Consider the following 12,372-nt stretch of genomic DNA (forward strand, 5'->3'; position numbering starts at 1 on the left):
AAACCAAAAAAACAAAAAAACCAACCAAAAAAAAAAAAAAAAAAAAAAAAAACAAAAAAAACAATGTGGCTCAGGACAGAAGCACCTTTCTGACATTACAGCGTGGTGAAGAGAAGCTGCACTTACGGGCCTCGGCAAGCTGTACTGGTACATTTCTGGCCTGTAGGTGGGCACCCACTGCACGCCCGCCCGCGGCCGGGTCATGGTGCCGGGGGCACTGGTCACCACCTCGGAGTAGGGCAGGTGCGGGGCCGAGCCGTAGGCGTCCTGCCGGGGCTGGCCCCCGTGGCCAGCGGAGGCCAGGCTGAAGGCCTCCTCCAGCAGCATGTGCATCTGCTGCCGCACCTCGTCGATGGACGGCTGCGAGCTCAGCGTCGACGTCTCCGAGTGGCCCTTGGCCTGCCGGGCCCTGCCGTAATTCCGCGGCTCGTTGACGCGGTCAACGTTCGTTTCTTCTATAATTTCAGGCTCGGTCTGTCGGAGGGAATAAAAGCGCGTGTCAAAGGCTTTGCCAGGCGGCATTTGTGCCGCTTCGACGGTCTCAAACGCAGACGTAGCACGCACGAATGGGGAATTGTGACAATGTGGAAAAAGAGAAACGTCCACAGACACCGGGGGGTTTGGTGTGCAGCCTTGGGAGAAGCTTGGGTTGATGTAAAAATAAAATACATTAAGCAGAAAAATCATAAACTTCTGTTTCTATAGTTGTAAGTAAGAATATGCCTTAAGTAAGTAAAGACTATACTGATAAGGTGGTGAAGGGTTTAGAATGTAGGGGTGTAATTGTATAGAGTAAGCTGAGAGTTTAGATGTTATCATAGAAGCATCTGTGTGTACATGTAATAGTAGCCCATTCTATAAAAGTATCCGCATTGCAGTAGAATTAAGTAAAGGTGATAAGTTAGAAAAGCAAAATAAACTTTGTGGCAACTGTCCATTGCATTAAAAAGTTATCTATTATCTTGTAACAAAGAACTTGTAACTACACTTGAGCTATGGCTGACAGCTTGCTCTCATAAATCTCACGGCCCCTGAGACTGATGTTTATCTGAGCAATAAATTGTTTTTAGCCCAACTGTGGTCCCATCCCTTTAATTAAAGCAGCCATAATAATATAGACACACAACAAATACTGGAAAGAATTCATATGATGCAGGGGAGTATAATAGCCTTTTATATTCTACATTGTTTGCTGTGAAAAGTAGCAGGGACACTCTGTGGCAGATTAAACTGTCAATGACTCACTTAAAAGCAATTAGAATTAATGTTTGAATTCTTGTCTTAGTTATGGTATCAATGGCAGTGCAACTGTGCCAGGAAGAATACGGTTCCCTAAATAGTGCCATCACTGTGAAGGACCCCTTACAAGGGACAGATTATTACAGCTAGAGAGACTGAAATTCCTTTGTTCAGGCTCTCACATTAAGATTTCTGCAGAACTAAAGTTGAGGAGTTTTTCTGAACATCCACAATGACGCCACAAATTCAACCCTGCCCTTTGCAGAGAACACCCTGGTGCAGCTCAGGGGTCTTTACCCAGCCCCCAGACAGGAGTTACAGGTATTCATGCAAAGTTAACTTGGGAACAGGGAATGAAGCAGAAGTGCTTGGGCAGCATGGTTTGAAGGGTTACTCCTAAGGTGATTCCTTCTGTACAGATAAGTACAAACAGAAATCTTCTCTTTGGGTTTTTTTTTTTGTTTTTTTTTTTTTTTTTTTTTTTTTTTGTCTATAACTCCATGACAAAGTAATCATCACATTGCAAGAAGTTGAAAGTGCAATACCACACTTCATCTGTATTTTGCAAGATCAGTTTTACAGCCCAGAGTTTTAAAAACATGTGTTTTAAACCAGCAACTAATTCCTTATAATCCTTTAAATACCTGTAAAATGCATTGACTGTGAAGGATAACTGGGGTGAGCAAGAGGATGTGTGCTTCCTTCTATATATAGCATGTGGTTAGAAACTGTGCTAGTGTTTAAAATAGCCATAAATAAAAGAAACCAGCAGGATGTTCTTGTTAAAAATTCCAGCACTATCCTGATCATTTCAGTGTTCTGTAGCTCCTAGTGTGGTATATTTTTTTCCCCTGTAATAGTGCTTTTCTACACCTGAATAGATAAGTGACTGTGCCCCCAAGCTTTTGCAAGCTATAGGACAATCATAAAATATATTTATTCCTTTTCATAGGGAAATATCAAACTGGTTTTCTTCTTCTGTTGACAGCCACTTAGAAAAGAGTTACACTGGTAGTGAAAACTGATAATAAATCCAAGAAAAATATAAATTTCTCTGTCTTAAGTATAGCTATATCTTGCATTTATGAAAGTACAGCAGTAAAAAAAGAGAAAAATGAAGATAAAAATTAAACATTTGCATATTAGAATTTAAGCATAATTTACATAGTCATGATTATACAGTATGTTATCTAAATTCAAAACCACAAACTGAAATTCCAGCTTCCCAAGTGGTACACACATCAGACTGGGGAAAGGGGAATGCAACTGCACCAAATGATCTTAAATGGAAAAACTTTGTAGGAAATCTTCAACTAAAGACTCTTCCACAATTCCATTCCCTCATTTTGATTCCATTGGTGTTTGTGTTGCTGCAATAAATAAAAATCAGACGCGTTTTAGAAAGCTGACTGTAAAATGCAATGGTAGTTTGTGTAAGTGCAGCCAAAGAGCCTCTGAAATCATAATGTCCTGACTGGATGATTAATAACCACGGCTCTTCTGTTTGCTCATGCTTGCAAAAATGTGAGTGGAATCCCACACAGACCTATTAGTACCCAATGCTGAAATAAATCAGCTTTTCTACTACAATTCACTGGTGAAGCCATTAGACCCCCAAAGAATGTTTAAAATATATCACATGTATACAAGATTCATATTAGCAGCCAATGTTAAGGCAGCTTTGATTTATTAATATAAAACCTGACATGAAGATTTTGGAGAAAAGTAATAATCATTTCTTTTCCTCATATTTTAAAATCTATTTCAATTCATCCTATCACTTTCTGAGTGTTATTTGTTATTTTGTTATCCTATCAACTGAAACACGTAGCGATCATAAATAGAGGCCACCATTACATAAAATCACACAGAGTTACTGTATAATAGAAGGAACTAGAGGTACATGAAGAAAGCAAACAAAACCCTGCAGTGAGAGACAGGCTTTCTACACCTCTTGAATAATTCTGCTGCTGCAACTTTATCAGTAAAATTCTTTATGGCAATGTTAATCCATAACCTTTGGGATGCATTGCATTAATTTAGCTATATCAACAAAATTATGCCCATGAATTCTTTTGTATACTGATTTCTTAGACGTGTATAATAAGGTAGCTTTCTTCCTTTTATGGCAAAAACAGCCTAAATATTCTCTAGTCTGGTATAAATCTCATTAGAGCAGTCTAGAGGTTCTAGAGTCTTTCGTTATGGCATTTACTCTACACACAGTTGTTCACAGTTGAACTTGTTGAAAATAACAAACATGTTAATAAAGTCTCCTGAATCTAATTCCTAGTTGAAGATGATGATAGTAAAACCTGTTGGGATTCTTTAAAATGGAAAGCTAGACACTGTTCAATAATGATTCATTTATAAAAGACATTATAAAGGCAAATAACATACTGAGAACATCAAAGAGTAGAATGTATACTCCAATGTAATAGTAAAAGCTACATATTCCATATGAACAAATGTAAAATATTTTATCTTTATCCTCATATCTTTACCAGTTTTTATCTCTGAGAAACAGAATCATGATTCAGAGAAATATGACAAAAATTAATTCTAGAGAATGAAGTATTTTTAGAAAAGTATGAATGAAGCATTTTAGAAAACCATTTAGAAAATTGTTATTGAAAGGAAACCTTGTGGTTGTGCACATGAGTGAGGAATTCTTAAGGAGTTTTCTTAAAGAATCTAGGAGATCTCAATCTCTTTTCTTCAAAAATAAAAGCATTACTATTGTTAGGAAGAAAAACCTCAAAACATAATCTGGGTATGCTGGTAACAGCTCAAATTCCCTCCACAACCTTTTACGGTGTCAAAAAAGTCTCCCGACATGAAGGCAATATAAACTATTTGATTCATAAATTGAATTATTTGGCACTGCTTATAAAATGCAGATTTCACTATTCTTTGGCAGGACTTGCTGCTAAATAACATGCTGGGAGGAAGAGGTTAGCAGCAGTCTGAGAAGGCTGGAAGATTTAATATGACAAATCAGATGTCCAAAATGGGTACCAGGTGTTGCTGTATGAAACAGAAAGGGCACAAGAGTCAGCACTCAAAGCAGCCCTTTCTCACCCATTTTCAGAGGTCACATTTCCAGAGGTGTTTAGCTGCTGAGATCCATGAATTCCATGGATGCAGCCATCAGTGGTATCCTGGGAGATGGAGCCTGTCAGACACAGCTCCGAGGAGCCTCAAGCAGGAGTGGGGGACCAGCCCACGCTGCAGGCTCAGGCTTGGCAGCTAAATTTCAATATCCTGTCCCATTTCCCAGCAGCATTTCTGTGCTTTCAGATGGGAAATGCATTCAGAGCTGGAAGAGGTGCACTGCAGTGAATCTGCAGTGCATCGGGCAGAGGGATTTTATGTAACTTAGTAAAGCACTGTGCCAGGGACAGGTCGCCCAACTGCAGCACCAAAGGAAAGGCAAAAGCAATTTTTTCTGTTGTGTGCACACATCTCAGAGCTTATAATTACTCTGAGGACCCTTCAGAATCTGCATAAGCTCATTAATCTTCTTCCAAGGTTTATAACAAATTTTCTTTAAAATATGGTTTATATATAGCATACACAATATATTGAAATACATATTTTTAAATCTGCTGCCGTGCCTGCACCCAGAATGTTTTCAACACTGATTTCCAGGGAAATATCCCCTGTGAAAAACTAGTTTTTATTAGCATAGTATTGGCATCCTAATTCCTCAGAAAGCAGGGTAGCAGACAGCCCACTCACATGGCCCCACATGACTCCTGCAGTCTGATGGGAAGTGTCCAAATGCAGGGAATCATTTCAGAAATCTGACAACTACAACCTTCCCCAAAGAATTTTGTAAAAGGATTAAACCAACCTTGGTACTTTCTTTCTCCTTGCTAAAAACACATTCCTGGCACAGAGAGGGCGACAATGAACTGTCCCCCCCTCCACAAATTGTTTTTCACCTACAATGTTTAGAGGATGGGCAACCACAGGTGACCCTTCCTTGTTTTCCAGAATGGTTTAGACCCTCTCTAGGGACTGATCTTCAGGGCTGGCTGAGCTACAGTAGTTTGGACACGTGACAAAGGGTTGAAAAACTCAACATTTCCCTAATGTGGGGCTATTTTTAATCCTTCTAGGTTCACACAGTGTCAACTTGCACCCAGTGCTTGTTCAGACTGCACAAGACAACTCCTCTGCCTTGTGCTGGCTGCCTGAGCTCCTTGGACCATAAAGCAGCATCCCCTCTGGCTGGGTTTGACATTCACCTCCACAAAACTCTCCCAGTTCTGATGGGAGCACAAGGACAATACCTATCCTTAGGGGGTTTCCACAAAACACTGACTTTGGGACTTAGGTGAAAATCCCAGAAGTTGGCTGTTCATTCTTCTGAATCAAGAGAGCAGCTCCAGGCTGTTCTTCAGAACAAGCAGAGGATTTTAATTGCAATGAAGAAAGCTCACTGTCAAGTAGCCACACGCTTAGAAGAACTATCTAAATTCAAGATTTAATACTTTGGTAAATAATGGGGTTTGGGCAAACGTTTTGTTTGCACTTCAGACTGTAAAATGATGTAGAGTGATAAAGTGCATGGAAGAGTCTGAGCTTTTTTCAGGATGCTGAGTGCACATAAACTCCTGTAACACTAAATATCTCATGGCAATCTGTCCTGTGGCTTATCAGTTGGTCCCTGGGTTTAGGAGCAAGTTCAGACTTGGCTGAGCAGATTTCTCTGCCCATACCCAACAAACTTACATCATATCCACTGTTCCGGATGCCACGCCTCGGCCTTTCTCGAGTCACCAGAAGATCCATCTCAGTTTCCCCTGGGCTGGGGCTGTTCAGGGACTGCCTGCTTCTGTACACAGAGTTCTTCAGTGGCTGCCTAGAAAACAGGAAATGAGAAAATGGTAAAATGAATTAAAAAAAAAATGACAGGCAGTAGTTGTTAATATTCACCTTTATTTTAAAATTATGATGTTCATAAAAATGCCACTTTGTTACGGGATATTCTTTCTACGTATATGAAGTACTAGAAATCAGTAACCTTATTAAGAGATGATTCATAGTTTTTTTTATGGTTTAAGGAAAATAAATGTTACATAAAAGGCGTGGACATTGTATGGGGGAGCTTGTCAGATGAAATATGTCCAAAGAAGATATCAGGACCCTTTTAACTTCAGCTGACATGATTCAAACTCATTTAAAAAAAAAAAATAAAAAAAATAACAGGATCTCCCACACACACAGATGGGGAGCAGAGATTTTGGTTGCTGATCCTGAGCGATGAGAGAGAAGCAGAAAAATGCTCCACTGAAACAAACCCCCAGCAAAGGGAAGAGACACAGCAGTGGGAGGAAACTGCTTGCAAGATGCTGGTTTTAAATAGCCAGTTTGGTAACTGGCCACAGCTTTCTCAGAGGGCTGTGCTTCCTGGGATTCAGCTGCTTCACTGGGACAAAGTGCTGCTCATCCCTGGGCACTGAGCTTCCACTGCTGGGTGCTCCAAACCAAGGGGAAGCAAATGCAGAATAAAACTGAATATCCAAAACACACAGTAACCTCGCCAGCAAAACCATTTCTGCACTTGTTGTTGGTTATACAAAAACAAATGCAGCATCCCTCTGTGAAACACAGAGCATATCTGCAGGAGGGTTTGCCAAATGGTGGTACAGGAACTTTATGCTTCATCAAGCTGCATCTTTTAAGAAGGCTACTTGTGCACCAGCAGAGTTTCTGAGTTGTTCTCATACTGTATCAGGCCATTAACTCATTTTGTTGCACTCTCCAGAGGAGCACTGGTCCTGGAGCAGATCAGTAACAGATGAAATAATGGCATGGCAGCTTCATTTATTAACACAGTAATTACACTGCTGGAGCCTGATACACAGCTATCTTTGCCTAGCAATGCTATTTTTCTGCCTTGTGCAATAACTCCATTCAGAATATTAAAATTAGATCAGGTCATCCAACGTGTCTCTGTGATGCTTATTTTACACAGAGGACCTGCCAATGCTCATAGTGAAGTAAGACAAGTTGCACTATTATGTCTGAAGTCACACTTTCAAGTCACTCCATGGTTTAACATCTCAAGAACCATCAATGAAATGAACAGACAAGACAGTCTAAATTAATTCACTGATAAATAATTCTTCAGTTATTCCAGATCTTGTTAACAGCACTTTTTACCTTGACAGATTAGAGCAGCAGAAACTGGTTTGCAGAAATCCAGAAAGTAGGACATTTACATGATCAGACAGGATAAAAGGTAGGACAAAAAAAAAAACCAATTTCATGCTTCTGATTAAATAAATTACTCAGGCACGTACTTAGTTTTAAGGCAACTTTCCAAAACTTCTATGTGACCTTTGATCACAAATCACCATGCTCATGTTTGAAAGTCCCAAATACACTGCCAAAGCAGAAGACAAGCAGAGCTTTTGGAATAAGCTCCTCCTACAAAAAATAATATTGAATAAATTCTTTCTTCCTATATGGTTTTTCTCTGACTATACCATTGATATTACCAGAAAACAGGGTTATGCACAGGGTAATCTGATCTGACAATCTTCTTCTTACATCAAAGGTCTCCAGAAGTTCATATGTTTTACAAGAGGTCCATAAATATTTAGTTGAGGCAATTGTGATATATTTTCTAAGGGATTCAAACGTACAGCTCTGTAAAACATGCAGATTCTTGACCTGATTACAAAGTATTAAAGAAAATCCAAGAATAGTGCATAATATCATCAGTAGGCTCTTAAAAATTACCTTGAGATTGCCAATTACCTCATTTAAGAGAGTTTTAGTAATGAGAAAGGAGGTATGAACAGGAACAACTGGCATTCAAATGGGTTAGGAAGTGCCTTCTGGGAACACAGCTGGAATGTTTTAAAACATGAGGACTGAAAGGCACCTAGAGCCTTTCAAACAAAGCTCTTTGTTCTGGAAAAAAATCATTTAGCAGCAATGCTTTGTAAATCATTTTCAAATACAATTTAAAATTAATTCAAAATATAAAGGTAACCTTAAGTAATCAGCGGCATCCCTATTTTCTGATATGTTTTGGAAGTGCTGTAACAATGTGACTTAAGTTAGAAGAATATATACAAAACAGAAAAGAGTTGAATAGACCTTTTCCCTAGAAACTTTGAAATCTTTGACTTAGTTTTTAGTGCTATTGTTTTAAAAATTGCAAATTTTTCACATTTTAATTGCTGTAACAGTGATTCAAAACAGAAAAAGATAGAAATCCTTTTTTTTCAATTATATGCTTACCCAGATTGCTTTTAAAGCAATTTTTTTTTCATTATAGAAATGCAATTGTATTGACTCATTTATCAATAACCAAACCCCACATTACATTGTAGTATTTTTCAAGGTTTTCCTCCAGCAGTGTAAATTTTACCCATCTTATTTTTATTAGAAAAATAAGGACAATCATTTTCATGCCTGTTGCAGCATATCAAATTCAGTTCCAGGTCTTAGTGTGGAAATTTTAGCACGGAATTCAGAACTGGTTGGTTTGTAAACATCTGCAGCATCTGTAAAGTTCATTAAGAGTTCTGTGTCCTCACAGAAAGTGCATCAGAAGTGATTCTCTCTCCTCATGTGGGAATACAGATAATACATTTAACAAGTCCAGCAGCCAGCCTTTTATGGTGCAGCTGGAATCATTGGAATCATTCCTCCACAGGAGTTTACCTGCCTCCCAGCAGTTTTCTGTCATGCCAGGGATCACTGTCTCAAACAGACTGTGACAAATTTACACAACACATTAGAAAACACACAGGAGAAAAAAATGTATGGGATCTTCCCACACACTGGCACGTGAACAAACATCAGCGTATTTAACAAAAAGCACGTGGCTGTGTTAAAGCTTCAGTTTAATGTTTTAAACGCTTCCCTTGAGCCATGTGACACATCATGAGCATCCAAATTAATGCCTCAATCAGTCACAGCCACAGCTGTGTGTTGAGGGAACTTTCCAGCTCCCTGGACTAAATGCATTCCTCAATAAGGGTTCCCAGTGCTCTGTCTGTACCTCCTGGACAGAGTGTGCAGAGCAGGGCTCCCATGTAAGGCCAAGCTCCATTTCTTACCTCCTCAGTGCACAATAATTTGGAAAACTGCACAAGGAAATGGTGCCCAAGGACATCCAGTAAGAACATAACACACAGCTGAGTCAGCATCTTTTCTCTTCAGTGACCAGGGCAGCCCTGGGAAACAGCTCTTCCAGGGCAGTATCCCTCAGCCACTGAACTCTAGATCTACAGAAACACATCTGACCTCAGCTTTTTGCCCCTATTCTGAGCCAGCAGTGCTTTTGTAATTCCCATTACGGTCTTTTTCATGCCTGTGCCCCGAGGGTAACTGCTGCAGTTGCACTGTGTGCAATGCCTGTGTCACCAGCACTGCTTTGATTGCAGTCCATTCATGCTCATAGGAAAATTTTGGGCTGAGCTTTCCAGGAGATGGGAGGCAAGATTGCACCTCCAGGCATGAGGGCCATTTCCAGAGGAAAGGTGCTTCAGTGTCCCTTTTTCTCTCATGGATCAACTGATGATAGTCCCTGATTACAGTAAGAGCCCTCCTGTGCAAGGTGCAATGGCAAACACAGTCTCTTATCATCCTTCACGCCTCCAGAACTTCCAAGGAAGAGGAATCTGCACACTGTGCCCTTCCTGGGGTAGGACTGGTGTGATCTCCTCTTTCCAATGTGCCAGTTTGTTTTTCAGAGAGCACCAGCAACAGAGCACCCGCCCACGGCAGCAGCTCAGGCACAGTCAGCACCTGCACTCCCCCCTCATTTCTAAAATGGGGTTTTGAATGCTACTGCTATGCCATCCTCAGGAGACAGTGAAGTGTTAATCCAACAGTGGTAATGTTATACAACATGCCAGCTTCACGTGACAGATGAGCAAATTATGCATTTCTCTGTTAAAGGCACAGGAAAATCACCAATAACAGGCACACACAACATCTTACAGGTACTATCACTGCAGGACTTGGAGGGACAACACACTGGTTCTGTTATCTCATGCCCTCTGCAATTGTCATAGATTAAAATGATGACAAAATAATAACACCACTATATTTTGAAAAAGAACCAATTCAGATGCTAATTTCCTGCCTAAAGTCTGCTCTGAGTATCACCAATAACACTACCACTTTTTCTGTTCATCTTTCAGAGTGACTTATAAAAACTTGCAACAGTCCTTTCCCTTATTTTTTTTCTTTCCACTTGTTTGTTTTTCACCACACTGCAGTTTTACCAGAGACCATGTTTTCCGTGGGCTGTATGAATATTCTTCATAAAGCAGAAGGGACCAGTGACCACACAACAAACACCTGGCTCATTAAAATGGCCCCTCTGACTCCCAGGACGTGAACTCTCCTCCCAGATGAAGAACTGCAAATAAAAAGTCTCACCTGTTCTTAGGCTCAGCAAAAGGAGATGAGACATCTGCATCTGGATCCAAAATGTGCTCAAGTTCTTTCTGGTTTTTCTCATACATCCTTTTTCTGTCTGTCAGCGCCTTGCTGTTATCAACCTGTGGGAAGTCATAGTACCCTTTCCTCTTGGCTTTCAGGCGCAGCTTGTTGCGGTAGTGCTCTATGTCAGACTTCTGCTTCAAAGCCTTGTTCACCTAAAAGGCAAGAAGATGTTTCAGGGCTGCTGGTGGGCTGGCTACCTCCAAAGGATCTCGTCAGCGCGCGCTTGATGCGCCGCGTGTGTCATCCCTCTGTAGCACACCGTGCCATCTGCAAGCAGCGAGGAACTGCAAGTGAACAGAGTCGCTGCATTTTTATGGCTTGGCAGATGGTTAAATAATTTTAGCCTTAAAAAAAAAAAAAAAACCTGTGTACCATTACAACAGTGACTCAGAGACACCCACTGAGGAAAAACACGAGTGGTGTCAGCCAATGACCCAACGCTGCGCGTGCTTCGGGGCACAGCTCGCCCGTGAAAACTCTGCTGGGGTACAAAGACATCCCCCTGACTACACAAAACCTTAAATAAGTCACCACTGATGGCTGGGGAAGAACTCCAGTGAAATGTCATCAAGTGTTTACTTTGTTTATATGCTTTCTTATGGGCTCCTGTCAGAGAGGACCCTTAAAAAAGGGGGTGTTTGGTCCATCCTGGTAGAGCTTAGCCCCATGGTTTCTCCTAAGTATTGAAAAAGCTTCTCTCCCACTTCAAACTGCAAGTTACTTGGAAATCAGAAATTTCCCTGAGCTTTGTGCTTCCAGAGTCAAATTCTACAGTCTTCCTAAACTACGGGAAGTGTGTGTGTGTAAGGGTGCACCCAGCACCAGCAGTGTCATCCTGCTACCTTACAGAAAAGAGATGCTGAAAGCCAAATAAGCCTTTCTCCGAGCTTGGAAGCTACGTGGCACATCAGGACTTAAAATGCAAGTATGAAATGGAGCACAACAGGCTGCAATAATCCAGGCCCACATGGGACCTATGCTCTTCTACAGTGTCCCTGGCAGCAGCCCTCCCTGCTGCTTTTAAACTGGTTTTAGCTGCTTACATGATGGTTGCAATGTGAGTTTGTAAACAAGGCACCTCTGTGGCTTGTTCCCATCATGTTCAACAACTTCATAAAAGCCTCAGTCCTTTGTAAATGGACTGGTCTTGATTAAATCTACATCAAAACATGAGCATAAGTTTTGCAGTCAAAGCATGCTTTTTGGCCAGCATCTGCAGCAGACACATGTGCCATCCCACTTTTTTCCTTCAAAACAACTGCACCCTCTGTGCACAGGCTGGAGTGCAGAGCAAGGCCATGGTCCCACTGACCCCTTCTCACTCTGACTGAGATATATTGCTCAGTACAGAAAGATCAGCTTGCCATCCAGGTGATCTATGCATATTTTCATACCCAGCCACAGAATTCACGTAGGAAAAGATGTTATTCTGCTTTCTGCCCTCATTACTCACTTTTTTAAATAGGAGAGGGGGAGACACTGGGAGGGTAGGAATATAGAAAATCACCTCTTCCAAGGTCACAGGCATTCACAGGTGCATTGTGAAAGGGCAGATCTTAAATTCTCAAGTCTCCGAGTCCACAGTGCTAATGGAACATTATACAGCGTAAAGGCGAGAAGCTCCTAGCAGCTCTCGACTCTAGCAGGCTT

The 12,372-nt window shown here is 41.0% G+C and overlaps 1 protein-coding gene across 1 annotated transcript in view; it reads right to left on the reverse strand.

Moving 5' to 3' along the window:
• The window catches only part of KIAA1549L (KIAA1549 like), a 73,800-nt gene that overhangs the window by 18,597 nt on the left and 42,831 nt on the right, over positions 1 to 12,372 (reverse strand). The window contains 3 exon segments of the mRNA XM_053945891.1: positions 127 to 474; positions 5,980 to 6,109; positions 10,657 to 10,874. Coding sequence (XP_053801866.1) covers positions 127 to 474; positions 5,980 to 6,109; positions 10,657 to 10,874 — 696 coding nt within the window.

Source organism: Vidua chalybeata, chromosome 6, assembly GCF_026979565.1.
Source record: "Vidua chalybeata isolate OUT-0048 chromosome 6, bVidCha1 merged haplotype, whole genome shotgun sequence".
NCBI lineage: Eukaryota > Metazoa > Chordata > Aves > Passeriformes > Viduidae > Vidua > Vidua chalybeata.